Source organism: Stegostoma tigrinum, chromosome 31, assembly GCF_030684315.1.
Source record: "Stegostoma tigrinum isolate sSteTig4 chromosome 31, sSteTig4.hap1, whole genome shotgun sequence".
Taxonomy (NCBI): domain Eukaryota; kingdom Metazoa; phylum Chordata; class Chondrichthyes; order Orectolobiformes; family Stegostomatidae; genus Stegostoma; species Stegostoma tigrinum.
This window is the reverse complement of record NC_081384.1, coordinates 26307262-26327227: the sequence shown is the minus strand read 5'-3', so window position 1 is coordinate 26327227 and position 19966 is coordinate 26307262. Positions and strand designations below refer to the sequence as shown.

At 39.9% G+C, this 19966-nt stretch overlaps 1 protein-coding gene across 2 annotated transcripts in view; it reads right to left on the bottom strand.

Moving 5' to 3' along the window:
• Positions 1-2432: 2432 nt before the first annotated feature.
• The window catches only part of spop (speckle type BTB/POZ protein), a 125990-nt gene continuing 108456 nt past the window's right edge, over positions 2433-19966 (bottom strand). For both annotated transcript variants that reach the window (XM_048560920.2, XM_048560921.2), the window contains 4 exons: positions 18374-18429; positions 17565-17687; positions 14938-15080; positions 2433-4449 (listed from right to left, as the gene is read on the bottom strand). In XM_048560920.2, the coding sequence (XP_048416877.1) occupies positions 4305-4449; positions 14938-15080; positions 17565-17687; positions 18374-18429 (467 nt within the window). In that variant the 3' untranslated portion in view covers positions 2433-4304. The remainder of the gene's footprint in view (positions 4450-14937; positions 15081-17564; positions 17688-18373; positions 18430-19966) is intronic.

Below are 19966 nucleotides of genomic sequence, written 5' to 3'. Positions count from 1 at the left end.
CCACAGGCATGGGAGAACATACAAACTCCACATAGTCAGTAAGGCTGGAGTCGAACCCAGAGCTGAGTCACCATGGTTTGGTGCAGCAATTGGCTGGATTAGATCTGTCCAACTTTTTTTATTATTATGGACAAGACGGAATATGGCAATGTTGTAGATGTGCTAGGACAGTGTCTCTAGCATGGGTTCCTTTAGAATGCATGACCCAAAGTCTTTGCAGCACACACTGCTTAAGCTGTTTCTTGCTACCACGTGTAGCGCATTAAATTAGCTGAAGAGTGGCTTTAGTGATCTCAGATGGAAACCTAAAATGACTTAACTGAAAGATCACAATTTAACATTTTCTAACACTGCAATCCAGAGTCCGCTTGGAAAGTAAATCCAAACCATCTGCCTCAAACAGAAATGCAATTGCTGGACAGGAACTTAACATTTTAAAATAAATTCATAACAAATTCAAATCAGGGGAAGTCTTGATCTGAAAGGTGACCTTTAAGGTACACAAGATATTGGATGGCAAACCAACAAAATTAAACCATTTTCCATGAGTAGGGAATAGAATAATTTGCAGTCATTTAAGAATAAACAAAGTGCCTGACATTAAAAAAAAGAAAATTCAGTGTTTGAAAATGATTTGCATACTAAGTGGAAACTCTGACTTCCTAAGAAAACAACATAGATCATTATATTGCCAACTAATTGAAAAGACACATTGGAAACTCAACCTCAGTTCACCAAATTACATAAGCAACTTGATTCAGTTGATTACAGACTCGGGACTTGTATCTTTAAAAAGTAATTGGAAAATTTAATTGAACGGAATTCCAATTCCTCTTTTTTTCTCCCAATATTATATAAAACAAGACCGTTTCAATTCATTCATGTTTATTTAATTGGATAAGGTGATTTATAACTGAGTCAGTACTAATTGCTATCACTAATTTCTGGACCAAGATGCCACTTCACCTCAATGGTTTGAAATGGGTGATTCATAGGATGTAAACTACATCCTATCTATTCAGTTGAAATATGTGTAATAGTCAACATTTAAGAAGTGTAAAGGAATTAGGAAAGCTAAAATTATTCAGTGGTTAACCAACAGTGCATTAAACTTATCTCTCCATATTCATGCAGCTAATTTTCCACTGTTCAAAATACCTGCAAGTTCAATTGCTATGACAAGTATCTTTCACATCAAATCTGAATTTCACAATAGTACAGAAATGTAATCTTTGTAATCCCTATTTAATAATCTTTAATTGTGACCATTTTCTTTAAAACTTTAGTTAAGAAATTATAAAGTAATAGGCACATATGTAATCACACATAATCTTAAGTGTTTCATGAAGAAACAAACCTGTTAGCCATTAAAACAGCATGGAACTCAGCGTGGCATTTAAGCTGTGTGATAAAGCTTAAAACCACATTTTTAAAGCTAACCACCTGCTGTCCTTGGATTTGCACTTTGACTCCTTTGAAAGTATCTGGAGAAGTTTACCTTTTAGCAAGCCCTGGGCTCAATGCCAGTCTAAAATTACAAGCTCACAGTCTTGATTGAATTCCCAGTGTCTTCTGTAGGCATACTGAAACAGCAAATGCATCTTTGTCCTGGGGCCTATGATGGTAAGTCATGGAATATCAAAGCAAATTACAACTTTAAAAACGTTCACAAGTAAAATATGCAGTGTTATGTTAGAGTTTAATTATGGTTTACAATACTCTTTTCAGGTGTTTTAGTATTGCAAATAGTTTAAAAAATATAAAATTACCAGAATAAGCTTACCAGGAAGATGATTATCAATAAATTAGTAAATAATTCAAGTCATGTGGACAAGTAGTGCCTCCCCAACCAATAGTTAATAAATAATATCCAATTTGTCACACTGGGCTTTTTTTTAAAATTACACATTACTGGAAAAAAGTTTCTTTAAAATCTATAACCAACTGAAAATTACTTGGAGTTCTATATATTCAGCTCACTCAAGTTCGCAATTATAGTGCTTTCATCAATATCCACTAAATGATCACTAAAAAAAATCTTATTTTTACCGATGTAAACCAATCACCTTTGCTATATTTAGCTTTATCTGTTTAAAAAGTGTTGACAGGACTTTCATGTTCTGGTTTTGTGGTATTACTAAGTGGTTACTGGAAGGGTTTTCAACTTTTGACTTTTAACCGTTCTAATAAAAATGTCCATGCTGAAAGAGACCAATTTTATCCAGCACTTATTTGAATATACTTTCTGTTCAAAGTATTGCATGGGATGTAGCATGTCTGAAAAGCTTCAGTTAGCATTGCATTACAAATATAAAAATATTCAAAAGCAAATTTGCAGACCTCTATCAAGTAACTGAGAGCAGAGATGGGAGTGTTTGAAGAAGCAATGTAGTATGATGGAATGAATAAGCTGGTAGATAAAAGGACAAATATATAGGTGACATACTTTAATATATCAACCTGTCCACAAATCATTTTGTTATGTTCACATGAGCAACCAAAGCAGACCATACAGTTTATAGTTTCAGGAATGTAAAGCTATGCTGCCATCAGCTGTGATGTACAGAGTACAGCTTTGACTTAAAATAAAATAAAGTGCCACAATGCAAACTCAATCACAAATTTTCAGTCCGATTTTTCTTCGACTGCACCATCTTCTTACTTTGGAGAGGGAACAAAAAGGAGCAAAACAATAGCACTGGGAGAATACAGGCCTGTTCAACCTCTGTTTAAAAACAGACAAAATAAGCCAAGAACTTTAAACTTTTGAAAGCACAGCCAGACTTCACAGAAACTATGCCCAAGTTTCATAACTAAATAGAATGGTTGCAAGGATTGTTTGCAGCATTCATTCTTATTCAAAACATTTGTAAAATTGAGATTTCAACCTTGGTAACAGGACAATACAAGAGTCACTTTAATCACACATCTCAAAAGGAGATCAGTCTTTTCATATAAGTGGGATTTCCTCAAAGCATGGCATAACAAACACTATTGAATCAAATCAAAATAAGCAGACTTTGCTTCAATAAATAAGAGTTTGGAAAAAAAATTTCAATACAAATTCTGTTAAGTGACTGACTCTTCAAAAATAATTTCTGCACAAAATTTATTCACTAAACAAAAGCTGAATTTGCTGTCAAAACCATACAATTAATCAATATTTCACAATATAATTTTTGGGGAAAAGGATTTCCTCTGAAGAGGAAATACACAAAAGGCATTTCAATACAAAATAGTATTTTATTTATAATTTCCAAAGAAAAATTTGGGAATTAACCATTTCAAATTTTGTTTCCCCCACTTCAGAAAAGCAAAGAATCAAAGGAAGCAATGCAACCTGGAAACTAGTTGCTACAAATTAACCTTTTCTTTCTCGGGTAAAAATAGTTGAATGTGTTTGACAGAAGTTTGAATTCAAAAGCTGGAGTAGGACTTGTTTTTTCCAGTGAACAAGAAAATGCAGTCATCAACTCTTGTTCCATTTTCTAATCCATCCAAGAAAAATGCCCATCACATTTTTCATACATTCTATACATGAAGCTTCAGCTATCATCTGAAAACACATTTACACAGCCATAGCTCTTATGTATCTAAACATAGTTTGAGCTTCGAATGCTAGGAGCAGAAGGGTAAAGTCTAACTGAATGATTCCTTTCCATGCTTTTAAAATTTGACCCAAACTTGAGCGGATTCATTTTACCCTTGTAATTTTTTTTATTATAATGATATTACAAGCGCTACTTAAACAGTTCTCTTTTGACTGTTGCAAACTTTGGGTCAGATGTGGGTAACAACATCGACATATTTGCATTCTCAGTGGAGGGACAAAAAGAAGCCCATTGGCATCTACGGCACCCACAGCCCGAGTGTTTCTCTCCTCCTCCATGTAGAGGTTGTCCATTTGACTCTAGATGCCCCTGTCCATTTTCTTGTGCTGACAGAAGCTGGCTTCAAGTTCACGAAACGAAGTAGATGAAGTAGTGCAAGTTAAGTGGCTACCTTTTTCGTTCCCCCCCAACTCCCACCCCCATAATGAAAACTTCCGAGCCAACATCTAAAAACATCCGTTAAAAAAACAGCGGGAATCCGTTCAGCCAGGTCTAGGGGACACAAGACAATGCAGCAAAAGTTTGTGGTTTGTTTTTCTCCCCAAAGTGCTTAGTGCAGAAGGGTCATTAGCACACCAAGCACGGTCTTTTCCCATGGCGGGAAGCGCGTCAGAAAGCTTCATACATTGCATTGTGCAACATTGTGGTCGGGTCAGTGCTGTTAAAATGATGCGTTCCATTTTCTAAATGTCTTTAGGACTGCTTGAGCCGCTTGCGGGGAGGACCGAGGAAAGGGCATTGAGCAGATGCTAGTGACCGATAAGCTTCAGCCACCAGGTGAGGGTGGGACAATACCATAGATTTCCAACCAGATGTTTCCATTACATCAGATGCATGGCTGTAAAGAAGAAAAATATGTAAATTACATACATACACAGACTGTCATTAATGGTCAATGTATTAATGCCCAAGGTAAGGACAAGATATCCGTTCTGCAGTATTTTGCTGCAACTTAAACTTCTTCATGGATGCTAATGCCTTTTTCTATTCAACCTCAAATGAAATGTTTAGAAAATAGTCTGCACAACCTGCTTTTAAAAAAACAGAATGACTTCAAAATCTGAATGGAGTAAACAACGGTGGATGACAAATTTACTCTGGCGTACCAAAACGTTTTTCAAAAAAAGCAATGTTATCTTTCACCAGAATTTAGTGCAATCTCCATTGGGCTGGAATTAGTGTCAGTAAACAAACAGCGAGTATTAGTAGAGGAAAAAACATGACAAAATTCCAAAATATCTAATTTGCGTCAAATATAATGCCACATTATTGTGGCAACTGTGCAAATAACACAATTATCAATAGTTAAGTTATTAAATTTACAACAGGTAATTTTGTCCAGTAGCTTCCATTTTAGTCAAGGGCCTTCTGGTGGTAGTGGCACAGCCCCTACCTCTGGACCAGGAGGTCCAGGTTCCAGTCCCACTTGGTCCAGGATTGTGTCATAATAATTTTTAGACAAAGTGAATTTTTTTTTTAAAAACTCCATTCCAATCAGAAGGCAAATCCAGCAATTGAGCACCAAGTCTAGGTTTCTGTTGGTCACAGCACTAAACCCAGCCTCAACCTGCTGCACTAATGACTCAGATTTACACTGAAGGTCACATGGCATTTTCCCCTCAAGCAAAACTATCAAATAACTAAACCAATTACGTGGCCATTCTTCTCATTTGTCTGTGGTGTTTTGCACGGTGTCCAATGGCTGCCACACTTACTTCCTCAATAGTTAACTTATTTGATGAAAGTACTTTTAGGCATTTTCGGAGGACATGATCAGATGTTCTCTGTGTAAATGTCCTCTTCTCACTGGAATATGACCTCATGAGGAAGACTGTAACTACTCTTTCAAAATTAGTGACATTTTTACTCATCAATATTTAGACACTTCCACTAAATATCTGAAAATGCATTTCAAAAAAAGTAACATAAATTCCTTCTCAGATACAAAGGTCCAAAACATACAAAACCCACTTCAAGGTAATGTAAGACATATTCCACATGCCAGGCCAGACAACTTCTGCAAATTTTTTTTCCTAAATATCAGAGAGATGCTGCTGGGGGCACCAGAGACACACACTGACTAGAAGGGTATCACCTACATACATTCCAATCATATCCTGGCCAGCAATGCACAAAATCACTGGTAGCATGGCTAGCCTATATAAATATCCAGTTGATTGCTTCGCGCACTCATAAGTTGGAAAATGTGCTTACACTAAAAGGTGGACAAATATCAAGAAACCTGGACATTAAAGTCAAAAAGAACAAAGAGACTGTACGATATAGCACAGCACAACCCTTAGTATGCTTATCCATTTGTGAAGGGGATGGGTTCAATCAACACAAGCGATTAGGGCCTTGCAATTGACATGCCAAGAAACCTGGATAAACTAATGTACCCAAACACAATTAATGGCTCTAAAAAAAAAATCAAAATGACTACTCTTTATGAAACTCAACACAAAATAAAAATCAATGTCACAATTATTACAGGTGACTTCTGCCAGAGTTTCACAAATGTGAAAATTACTGCCATGGATGTCATTTGCCATTTCATCTGCTTAAGAAAACTATAAACAAATGAGATAACAAGGTGTGAAACTGGATGAACTCAGCAAGCGAAGCAGCAGAGGAGCAGGAAAGCTGATGTTTCCGGCCTAGACCCTTCTTCAGAAATGGGGGAGGGGAAAGGGGTTCTGAAATAAATAGGGAGAGACGGGGAGGCAGATAGAGCCAGTAAAGGTGAGTGTAGGTGGGGAGATAGGGAGGAGATAGGTCAGTTCAGGGAGGACAGACAGGTTGCGGGGGCAGGGCAAGGTTAGTAGGTAGGAGATGGGGGTGGAACTTGAGGTGGGAGAGGGGGATAGGTGAGAGGAAGAACAGGTTAGGGAGACTGGGACGAGCTGGGCTGGTTTTGGGATGCGGTGGGAGGAGGGAAGATTTTGAAGCTTGTGAAGTCCACATTGATACCATTGGGCTGCAGGGTACCCAAGCAGAATATGGAGTTGCTTCAGGTAGCATTGTTGTGGCACTGGAGGCGGCCCAAGATGGACATGTCATCAGAGGAATGAGAGGGGGAGTTGAAATGGCTTGCGACTGGAGGTGCAATTGTTTGTTGTGAACCAAGCGTAGGTGTTCAGCAAAACGGTTCCCAAGCCTCCACTTGTTTTCTCCGATATAGAGGAGGCCACAATGGGAACAGCAAATGAACATGTAGGGTGGTGGTGTAGGGGCAGGTGTAACACTTCCTGTGGTTGCAGGGAAAAGTGCCGGATGTGGTCGGGTTGGAGGGTAGTGTGGAGTGGACAAGGGAGTCACGGCAGATAAGCGTGGGGAGGGGAAAAAAAGTCTTTGGTGCTGGGGTTGGATTGCAGATGGCCAAAGTGTTGGAGGATGATGCTTTAGATCCGGAGGTTGGTGGGGTGGTACAAGGGGGACTCTGTTTTGGTTGTTATTGCAGGGAGGGGATGCGAGGGATGAGTTGCGGGAAATGCAGGAGACACAGTCGAGGGTACTCTCAACCACTTCGCGCGCGCGGGGGGGGTGGGGGGGGGGGGTGGTTGGACTGTGGGAGTTGCAGTCCTTGAAAAACAAGGACATCTGAGATGTACGGGAGTGCATTTTTGCAGGAAGATGAGTGCGACGAGGTGTATTCTAGGTAGCTGTCGCTTGAAATGGATGTTGGTTGCTGGGGGGGTCGGGGGGGTGTTTCCAGAGATGGAGGCAGAGGGGTCCAGGAAGGAGACAGGTATTAGAGATGGTCCAGGTGAACCTAAGATTGGGGTGGAAGGTGTTGGTGAAGTGGATGACACTTACTTTTACTGGTTCCATCCCCGCCTCTTTGAGCTGTCTGTCTCCTCTCTACCTATGTTCTCCTCTATCCATCTTCTATCCGCCTCTGCCTCCATATTTATTTCAGAACATCCTTCCTCTCCCCCATTTCTGAAGGAAGGTCTAGGCCCAAAACGTCAGCCTTCCTGCTCCTCTGATGCTGCTTGGCCTTTGTTCATCCAGTTCCACACCTTGTTATCTCAAATTTTAAAGCATCCGCTGTTCTTACTATCTCTTATAAACAAATGAGGCCCAGTTTATGACTGTACTCAACACTCAGTCTTTCATTTTGTATGTAGTCTGAACAATCTCAGCAGTCAAATCAGTCAGTGTCCTTTTGTCACCTTCTAATTTAAAGGAACAATTACTCTCGCCTAGCTAGTTTGAGAAGGAGCCAAAAGAAATCCAATCATTAATTTTGGTCATACCTTGCCCATGCCCTTCCTAAGGCTGGGACTCCTTAAAATAGTTCCAGACCCGAAACAGTAACTGATCTCTCTTCAGAGATGCTTCCAGGCCTACTGAGCTTTTCCAGCAACTTCTGTTTTGTAACCCTCAATACAAAACAGTTAACAAAGCTACAAATTCTCCCTTGTTTAAGGTAAACATGGGCTGGCATTCGTAGGTGTGAATACTAGACCAGGCCTGAATATTGTTCAGATCTTGGTGAAAATAGATACGTGCTGCTTCAGAGCCGTGAATGATGAACATTGTTGAACATTGTGCAATAGTCGACAAATATCCCCACTTCCAAGCTTATGATGGAAGAAAGGTCTGATGAAGCAGTTGAAAATGTTCGTGCTTATGACATTACCCATTACTTTGCTAATGATGTGTGCGGACTGATGGGCAGTAATTTACTGGGTTAGATTTGAGGACACGTGCACAGGTATTTATCTAATGAGTAGCATTATAGATATTAATTTATAAAATTAATATTCACAAGTAACCAAACCTTCTTCTAAACAAGAGCTCCTTTTTGTAAAGGGTTGGTGTATCTTTACCTTTTACTGCCTAATTTGTTCCATTTCATTAACAGACTCAGAGAGATCGCTGATAAATCTAAAACCAAACCTGTAGACCCTGTCACATGTAGGGTTGGTAATGCTTGAAGGGTCACATGGATGAGCTGTTCGGTAGCTTGAGAGATCTCCACAACTTCTCAACTTGTCTGACTTCTGAATGGACCTCTCATATTAAATTTCGTGTTAATCTCACTGTACACTTTCTCTACAGCCATATTATCATATTCTTCATTCATGCATTTTATATGACATGATCTGCCTGTGCTGCACGTAATATAAAACTTTTCACTGTTCCTAGGTAAACGTAATAATTAATCAAATAACTTTGGCTCTGCGTGCTTTCAAAGTCTCTGAACGTGGCCTGTGTCTTTCTAAATGAATCTTCAACTTGATCACACACAGACCAGAGACTGGCATGAGTGGTGGGAATTTTCAGCCTTTTCTTGGATTCAGTGAGGACATTACCAAGTGTCTCCAACATCCTCAGACTTTCATTACAGAAGTGTTCCAGTAGAACAGTTACTTTGAGGATCTAGTGTCAAGGCATCTGAATGAACGGCAAGTCATGTCCAGCTGAGCTGGTTTTGAGTGATTAGTACCTCAACGCTGGACACGTTGACTCAAAGGACACTTGTGAAGTCTGCATTTCATACCAACAAATTTGGAGGATTTTGTGAAGCTGGAACTGGTTGCAGATCTCCAATGCTGCAAGATAGCTATTATAGGTTATCCAAGTTTAAGGCATACAAGCGCATGTGAATTACTGCTGTCCAATAAATAATTACTTTAATCTAAGGTTTGAGATCTTAGTCTTCAAATACTCTTTCAGTTGGCCATTTGTTGGTTTGGTATAACTGTACACACTAGCAACATTTCAGAGCTGAAAATAATGTTACCTCGCAGCACTGCCATTTCATTTGCAAAGACATTTCAAAATATGTTGTAATTGGTAGATTTTTAAAAAATATTTATCAGTCTCCATTAATGCAAATGTAAAAGATTTTTACGAAAAGTTGGCAAAGAGAACAACCTCATGGTTATAATTTTATGCTTCTAACCACTCAATATTAAATTCCATTAAATCTCCAAGGCATCAACATTTTCACTTGTATGAAGAAGTTTTCACTAACATTAGAATGTCACTGCTCCCTAGACCGTGTTCCAAGGTTAGATTATCATAATAGTGCTTGAAAATGGAATTTATAAATTTTTAATCTTTTTCTGAGAAACTTTCATTATTGGGAAACTTTTAGCAATGCAATACAAGAATTCATTACTCTATTGATTTTTGAAAAGTCCTAATTATCGCCAATGCAGAGTATGAAGAAAAACTGGCTCAGAATAGTTGATTTCTAATTTGGTATTCTTTTCTTTTGCCCAGAGGACAGAAAAGAACAGAAGGTGGATCTGCTCAAAATTAGAATTTAGAACCTGGTCCCGTCAATTATGCTGAACGCAGCAAAGTTTTAGTGTATTTTATGCCGACCTACCAAAACCAGATGGTCGCAAAATGCAGTGACTAACAGATTAGTGATCATGGTGCAGAAGCTATTCTTGACACAAAAAAAATCATAGGTCTAAAAAATGGGGTTGCATTCACAGTGCTTTAAATTTATCTCTGCTCAACTTTTAAATGCTTAGATTTTTGTGTTTTTCATTTGAGCCATTCTCACTCATCTACCTTTAGCACTTAACACTTGTATTAAATGTTAGCCTTTGATCATGCTGAACTCCTACACGCTTTACCATCCCCAATTAATGGGTGGCCAACAAATATACTGAAACCTAAATCAACAAGACTATAGAAATTAATTTGCAGGTCATAAAATATGCATCCTAAAGCATTACTTTTAAAAACTCAACTACAAGTCCCTTGAACCTCCATTACAGCATAATTTAATGCACAAAAATGTGAAACTCAAAACCAGCTCAGCTGGACATGACTTGCCGTTCATTCAGATGCCTTGACACTAGATCCTCAAAGTAACTGTTCTACTGGAACACTTCTGTAATGAAAGTCTGAGGATGTTGGAGACACTTGGTAATGTCCTCACTTTTTCACATCACATGGAATTTTCACAAAGCATCAAGATTGTTATAAAACTGCATCACAATCAGTAACAAGAATTATTTTGCAAATAAATGAATATTTGAGAAATAGACAAAAGGTAAATGGGGAAAAACACTGCATATTCTTCAGGTCATCAGTCGTACTTAGCTCGTAAAAAACTGCCAGATTAAAGATAGATTTCTATTTCAGAAAAAAAATTGGGATTGAACAAAAACACACCCTAGATAAACTTACACTTAAAGTGATCAGAGATAACAATGTGTAGCTGGATGAACACAGCAGGCCAAGCAACATCAGAGGAGCAGGAAAGCTTGACATTTCGGGTCAGGACCCTTCTTCAGAAATTTCTGAAGGAGGGTTCCGACCCGAAAAGTCAAGCTTTCCTGCTCCTCTGATGCTGCTTGGCCTGCTGTGTTCATCCAGCTTCACACCGTGTTATCTCAGATTCTCCAGCGTCGGTGGTTCCTACTACCTAAAGTGATCACTTTGATCCAAGCAGGGAAATCCAATGTGCTAGGCAGTCATTAAGCCAGTCAATAGGAAATCCAAATACGTGCTCAGTATAAAACCTTGTATTTTACATCTGTCCATTGCCATTAAACCCAATACTGAAGTGGAATTATTAAAAGAAACCACAAGTAGTCATTTAACTCCCATTTCCACCAGGTATAGAGAAAAAAAAATGCTCCATTTATTCTTCAGATATATTTTGCACCTCACCCCAGAACAAGAATCTTGACCCCGAAACCTTTTTCAACCTAGTTATTAAGGGACTAATAAGTTATATTCCATGCCCCTTTACAACCACTTTTACCCAATGCTACTCCAGGCACATACATTAAAATAAGTAAGTAAAGGCTCCAATTTTCAAAAGCAATGCATTTTAAAAAAAGTGCTGCTGAAGTTTACTAGTTTTATCTGTGCCTCGCTTACTGGGTGGTTTGATTGTTTTAGAGGGTGATGACTAGAACTGAAATCTTCCTGGAATGGGAACAGTAACCCACTTGGACCAACAAGACTCCTCTGCTATTAAGACAATGGTTGTTTGGACTATGGCTTCAACTGCACCTACCTGCCTCACCTCCGCAATCCTCAACTTCCACCTGGATCAAAAATTTGTGTAAGTTGCCCTTGAATACTTTCAATAACCAACCTTCACTGTTTTCAGTACTATGTTCCAATTACATCCATTTAATAAAATAAATTGCGGAAAACATGGAAAATAATATGATATTTGACACCTGGTCAAAACTGTACCTCAAGCAGTATAATTTTATTTTTTATTCCAGGGAACCATTTATTTCTTAAACTGTAAAACTTGCAGCTATCAGCAACACATACACAAACTTTAAGCAGTGCCTTAGGAGAATTTTTCCTATCTTCTGAAGTCTGGCCTAACCTTGAAAATTGATGACGCATTTTATACACTGCAGTTTTTGACTTTTTTTTTTAAGTAACCTATAAATCATGACAACTAAAAACACTTCAGCAATGGTGCTCAAGATTTTGGGAGATGAATAATGTTTTGAATCATGGGACACCAATTTGAAACTTCAAAGGACTTGCAGCAAAAATCTGTTTGATGGTGGTGATCGACTTTTACTTCAAACTTAGAAACAAAAAACAAATACAAAAATATGAAGCTAAATCACAGGAAAAGACAATACCTACATCAAGAACTTGCAACTTTGCAAAGGCATCAGGAACTCCAAACCATCATCTCCAACACCATTCATGACCTCATCACCTCAGGGGACCTCCCACCCACAGCCTCCAACCTCATTGTTCCCCAACCCCGCACGGCCCGTTTCTATCTCCTTCCCAAAATCCACAAACCTGCCTGCCCTGGTCGACCCATCGTCTCAGCCTGCTCCTGCCCCACCGAACTCATCTCCACCGATCTGGACTCCATTTTCTCCCCTTTGGTCCAGGAACTCCCCACCTACGTCTGTGACACCACCCACGCCCTCCACCTCCTCCAGGACTTCCAATTCCCTGGCCCCCAACACCTCATCTTCACCATGGACGTCCAGTCCCTATACACCTGCATTCCGCATGCAGATGGCCTCAAGGCCCTCTGCTTCTTCCTGTCCCGCAGGCCTGACCAGTCCCCCTCCACCGACACCCTCATCCGCCTAGCTGAACTCGTCCTCACCCTCAACAACTTCTCTTTTGACTCCTCCCACTTCCTACAGACTAAGGGGGTGGCCATGGGCACCCGCATGGGCTGCAGCTATGCCTGCCTCTTTGCAGGTTACGTGGAACAGTCCCTCTTCTGCACCTACACAGGCCCCAAACCCCACCTCTTCCTCCGGTACATTGATGACTGTATCGGCGCCGCCTCTTGCTCCCCAGAGGAGCTCAAACAGTTCATCCACTTCACCAACACCTTCCACCCCAACCTTCAGTTCACCTGGGCCATCTCCAGCACACCCCTCACCTTCCTGGACCTCTCAGTCTCCATTTCAGGCAACCAGCTTGTAACTGATGTCCATTTCAAGCCCATCGACTCCCACAGCTACCTAGAATACACCTCCTCCCACCCACCCTCCTGCAAAAATTCCATCCCCTATTCCCAATTCCTCCGCCTCCGCTCCGATAAGACATTCCACTCCCGCACATCCCAGATGTCCAAGTTCTTCAAAGACCGCAACTTCCCCCCCCACAGTGATCGAGAACGCCCTTGACTACGTCTCCCGTATTTCCCACAACACATCCCTCACACCCCGTACCCCCCCACAACCGCCCTAAGAGGATCCCCCTCGTTCTCACACACCACCCTACCAACCTCCGGATACAACGCATCATCCTCCGACACTTCCGCCATCTACAATCCGACCCCACCACCCAAGACATTTTTCCATCCCCACCCCTGTCTGCTTTCCGGAGAGACCACTCTCTCCGTGACTCCCTTGTTCGCTCCACACTGCCCTCCAACCCCACCACACCCGGCACCTTCCCCTGCAACCGCAGGAAATGCTACACTTGCCCCCACACCTCCTCCCTCACCCCTATCCCAGGCCCCAAGATGACTTTCCACATTAAGCAGAGGTTCACCTGCACATCTGCCAATGTGGTATACTGCATCCACTGTGCCCGGTGCGGCTTCCTCTACATTGGGGAAACCAAGCGGAAGCTTGGAGACTGCTTTGCAGAACACCTCCGCTCAGTTCGCAACAAACAACTGCACCTCCCAGTCGCAAACCATTTCCACTCCCCCTCCCATTCTCTAGATGACATGTCCGTCATGAGCCTCCTGCAGTGCCACAATGATGCCACCCGAAGGTTGCAGGAACAGCAACTCATATTCCGCCTGGGAACCCTGCAGCCTAATGGTATCAATGTGGACTTCACCAGTTTCAAAATCTCCCCTTCCCCTACTGCATCCCTAAACCAGCCCAGTTCATCCCCTCCCCCCACTGCACCACACAACCAGCCCAGCTCTTCCCCCCCACCCACTGCATCCCAAAACCAGTCCAACCTGTCTCTGCCTCCCTAACCGGTTCTTCCTCTCACCCATCCCTTCCTCCCACGCCAAGCCGCACCCCCATCTACCTACTAACCTCATCCCACCTCCTTGACCTGTCCATCTTCCCTGGACTGACCTATCCCCTCCCTACCTCCCCACCTATACTCTCTCCACCTATCATCTTTTCTCTCCATCTTCGGTCCGCCTCCCCCTCTCTCCCTATTTATTCCAGTTCCCTCTCCCCATCTCCCTCTCTGATGAAGGGTCTAGGCCCGAACCGTCAGCTTTTGTGCTCCTGAGATGCTGCTTGGCCTGCTGTGTTCATCCAGCCTCACATTTTATTATCTAGGAACTCCATGTTTGTCTTTCTGAACTCACAAAAGCAGGGTTTACAAAGGAAGACAAGACATAGAACATAACAGCACAGTACAGGCCCTTCGGCCCTCGATGTTGTGCCGACCTGAAGCCCATCTAACCCACACTATTCCATGTACGTCCATATGCTTGTCCAATGATGACTTAAATGTACTTAAAGTTGGCGAATCTACTACCGTTGCAGGCAAAGCATTCCATTCCCTTACTTCTCTGAGTAAAGACTTCTCCATTTTGAGCAATCAATGTCAACATTAAGTACCTTTAAATGGCAACGAAAGTTTACTTAGCCTTGACCTCAGAAGATTAACACTAACTAAACATAGTGAGATTTTATATCACACACTAATGTTTATGGCCAAAAATGACAGCCAAATTATGCTAAATGGTGGGTAGTCTGCAGTTAGACCATCCAACATTCATTTAATCCAAGGCTCAAGAGAGAAGCAGCTTGAACTCAAACAGAGTATGGAGATGAAATGTTATGATATTGACCTCATGACTGTTGGCCATAATTGAAGTTTCAAGTTAGCAACGGGACTGAATTTCAGTACTCACTAGTTTATGAAGTCTACTGCTTGAGTTTTGAGTTGATCTGCACTGTGTAGATCTGCCAGAATTAAAATTTCTGCAGCATTTTCCACAGACAAATTGCTGCAAAGAGCATCCTCACACATCACCTTCAAACGTTCCAGAGCATACTGAAAGAACAGAAAGTTTGCAAAAGACCAGGAAAGTGTTAAAATCATATTGCCTTTTGTAAAATAGTCAATTTTTAAAAAATCACAGCAGATGCACATTTTATTCAGACCCACACATATCTTACTCAGACCAAAGCTACATTCGCCTTTAAACTGAGGTTTTGAATTTAGATTCCGCAGTTCTTAAATGCACACTTGTCAGTACAGTCCGAGTTTTGTTTTGAGGCAATTATTACCTGACCTGATTAAAATCCAAATAAAATTTCCAAGCTCTTTCTCTCTTCTATGATTGTTGTGTTGAATTTCAGGTGAGAGAGAAAGCTGGGGAGGGAAGGAGCACACAGGAGAGAGTGAACTATGGTACTGAAGCCGTGCAAGTGTGAGTGAAGTAGGTAAAGGGAGCAGATGGGAGTCAAAGAGAGTTGAGGACTGAAGATGTGCAAGCGTGACAGACAACTCAAGTAAGGAAGTGGTGAGCGAACAAGTATCAAAAAGTTGGAGCGGTCGCTCCAAACTGACATCAACTTGGTCAAGCAAATTGACATTCAGTTGAAGTCTCAGTGAAAAGTGCACATACCTGCTCCATTATATCTATAACACTAAAGCAGAACATTGAAATAGATGATTTAAAACAAGGTCTTGCTTTAGAATCTTCAAAACTATTTTTAAAACTGGAGCTGGTACCAAGTAGCATTTATGATAAGCCAACCGAAGTTAATTCAAGAATGGGCATAGACCTTTACCCCTCGATCTGTTTTGTCATCACTAAGATTACAATTGATCTTTGAACGAACTCCAAATAACTATCCTTGCTCTTCACTGATTACTGCCATTGGCTAACAAAATAAAAATCTGTCAATCCTAGCTTTAGGATTAATAATTTCGAGTATCAATCACCATTTGTGGAAGCATTTTAAACTTCTACCATATATTCCATAAATGACATTTTTTTTAAAAATTTCCTTCTGAAAGGTTTGGCTCCAGTTCATGCTCATGATGCTTAAACTCCACAAGAGCACTGTCTCATTTTCCCGCAATATCTTGACAATTTTAACTTTAGCCCATGATCACTCCTTAAAACGACACTATTCCAAGGAATGCATTTATAGTTTCTGCCGTCTCACCTCACACATTAATGCAACATGGGCTACAGTGATCAATTGTACAAAATAACAGAACTTGCCCAACATTGTCTCTTTCAAGACTGTATTCTGATGGCAAAGAAAGCTGCTTTCTAAAGCATCATTTCAATGAAATCAGAAGAAGAATGTCTGAAGTATTGTGAAACCGGAACTTCTAGCTTCAAGTATCATATACAGTGTCTTAATGAAATTCAGTTTGTTAAAATGCAAATGACTGAGACCAGCAAATTAATAAAACCGTCAAGGAATTGGAAGTGCAAAACGTATCAAGTAGCAAAAAAAAAATCATTTTAAAACTTAACATGACCAGATAGCAAGTGCATTTACTAATCATTTACTTTTGCACCAGATGGTGAACAGACATATGAAATGTGCAGTTTCAGTCAGCATACATTGCCTAGAATCAGAAACTTTGAAGAGATCAAGAAGCAGGCAAATTCATTATCCTCTAATGATGAAACCCTGAAAATGTCATGCAATTTTTGAAAGCACAAAATAACAGGAGAACTAAGCAAGCCATAATTTCAAAAAACATCCAAATGTGATGATCAGGAAAATAACCAGATGGCTCAAAAAGTCATTGCTCATTGATTCATCTAATGTGTTAGAAATAGGTAAAACTGACATCATTGTCTATATATCAGTCAGTCAAGAAGAGTACATTCAATCAAGAAGACTACTCAGAAGCACTGCTAGCATTTCGTAATTATAGTTCCAAATCACAATTATCTTTTGAGTAAATTTGACTGCCAGCTTGAACTTGGATGCACTCTTCTTTCAAAGGTGCACCAGTTCAAGTTCATAGTTATATACTAGTCTTAGGGATGATGGGGATCAATTTGTTCAGAGAAGCTGATTTCTGTGAAACAGAATTAAAATTCATTATAAGTTAATAGCTTAACAAAGCACAGACCATCCATAACACAAGCCAATTTTTTTGGTGATCTAACATCAACAATTAAACATCTTACTTTGGATATAATACTGCCTAGATTATAACACTGGACAATATACAAGTCAGAGGTGCGCTAATAAACAAATCATTTAACTCGCACCACAATAGGACAACTATGACCAGAAAATAAGTATTAATCTCAAAATCTGAATTTCAGATATCAAAGTGCCTTAAAGTATGCTTTTAAAAATTAGCACTCAAACAACATGCAAGGACAGAATGCTGACAATGATTATCTGCTTTCAGAAAAATTTGTAAGAAAGTTTGGAGTAGGTACAGATACAAATGACAAAATTACTTCTAGTGTTCTAAATTCAATTTAATTCAAACAGGTTTTGCTCACAAGTTAACTGCCGACTAGTGATAGTTTCTGGCCTTCTCACTCACCTTATCAGCAGCTGCAAGTAAGTCATCTGCCATTTTGTCAAGATTTGGTGCCTTTCCCGTATAAATAAAGCACATCATTTCCTTGAAGACTTCAGGCTCCACATCATTAATTTCTACTCTATTCTGTAAAAGAATGACAAATAGGGATGTGGAATTTTTAAATTAAATCTTTTGACTATTGTTCATTGTCTATACTTCCTTCATATCACCTTTCAAAGGGCAAAAATGGCATTCTGGAAATACTGAAAAGCAACTTCTTGCCTTTGTAATTACACTTTTACACAATGAACACCATAAATAAAATTGTCCTGTTGTTCCACAATGCTTCCCTAATTACATATCATTTCAACACAAAATAAATCTGTTGGATAAAATAAGCAGCTTTTTGTGGCTTTCAAGCAAAATTTGCAAAGGACATGAAACACTTTGGCGTTAATCATGCCTTAACTCCCAGCTCAAGAGAAAAAGGGCAAAGGAAGGGTGGATTAAAGGAGAAATATTTTGAATGCACCGTCATGCAATCTTCTGGGGTGCTAAGACATGCAGCACAGCAATCCACAGCATACTTTCCCCGTCTGCACACAGGCGACACTGGTGTCAAAAATGAAGTCAAAGCACAAGATTACTCGATGTGCCAAGTCAGAGCACGTTTCACACCTGCGTTTTCAAACCCATCTTAAAGAAAATGGAGTTTTAAATAACAAAACAATCAAAACTTTTCCATTGACTGCAGCACAGTTAAATAACATTGTATGGCGTGCTCAATGTTAGTTATTTCTTATTATAAAATACAGATTACACATACATACCTTTTTGCTTTCTTCCATTTCATGCTCAAACATAGCACTGAAGACTGGGGAACGAGCTAAAAGTAAAGACATTTTATTTTAAACCGTTCTAATTTAAGCATTAAGGCTCCGATTATCTACAGTGACTGACTGCACCAAATGCAGTACTTTAAATATTTACAATGAAGATGGTAAACATAAAATGCAACACCTAGTTAAATCAACTTATGCATATTCACTTCGCAGAACTTTAAAGATCATGATCGGAAGGAAGATTCAAACTATCACTTTGTATTCAATCCTTCATATCATATTTGAATGTAAAAATTTGATAAGCAATTTGTAAGCATCGGAGTACCGAACTAACCACACGATCGTAAGGACTGCACATCTGTGCACACGTGCATGTGCTGGGGGTGCACAAGATGTTTTAAACACAAATCCAAACCGAAGGAACAATGCTAATTAAGAACCAAAACACAATACTGAATCAAACCAATGGAATTCAGTGTTAATGTCTGATCTTACATGCTATAATACATCTTGGTTTTCAATGCTCAGTCTAAATAAATCCTGTGGCTCTCTGCCAGAACAAGTTCTCTGTAGTAATGCATAGCATTAACCCACCACATCTCTCTCTTCAGATATCGTGCTTTAGAGGGCACTGATAATCACAGGCTTTCAATGCATTGGTCCAATAATAAGCTTGGCAAAGCACTGCAGCCATTTTGTTACTTTCTGCACTATGGCTAATCAGAAAATTCTCTCGCACTTCCAATGCATCTGACAAAAGGTAGCATGAACTCGCCAGTTGATAATCAACCATGTTAGTGGCTACAGAAAGTGTGTTCAGATCTTCAAGTGGGACCTGAACACAGATTTTCTGTCCTAGACACACTGATTCTAACCCAGAACCACAAGACTTTCATCCATCACATTTACAATAATATTTTACTTAACCATCAGTTTTGAGGGCTAAAAAAGGAAAGCTCCAGGTAATTCATGCACCATTCCTCCAGTATCTGCGACCTAACATTCACTCATAAAATAAGCAGAAAAAAAATTTGGGAATAAATATAGGCAATTGCTACAGAGAGAGATCCGTAGATTAAAGTCATCAGATGAAATATCAAACTGCTTGCTTTAAGTTTAAATTGAAGACTAGAAATCCAGCATGCTCATCCTTTGCTAAGGAGATTAACTATCAGGTACTACCACTTGCAAACCTCCTCATTGTGCTTACATTTATAGCCTCTTTGTGCAAACTAACCCGCATCAGAAACTAGAGTGACATCTGTTTAACTAAATGCTGACCATCTATCCAAAATAGCTTTCATTTATGTGGCCTGGGAAAGTAATTACATCTGATTATGGAGCTTTAACAGATTCAGTTGCTGCACAAATACAAGCTGGAAAGCATCTCCCAGGATAGAAGTGCAGTATGTGGGTTATGGGTTGCCTTGGATGGTCAAAGTCCCAATTTGAGCTGGACGTCATCTTCTATTATGAAGTAAATGGTGATATCTTCACCAGGTCAGTCTCTAAGTGGCAGAGCTGTGCAAATTTTCTGTGGAAGGCTGAAAGCTGTGATCAATTGGGTTAATTACCAGCTGG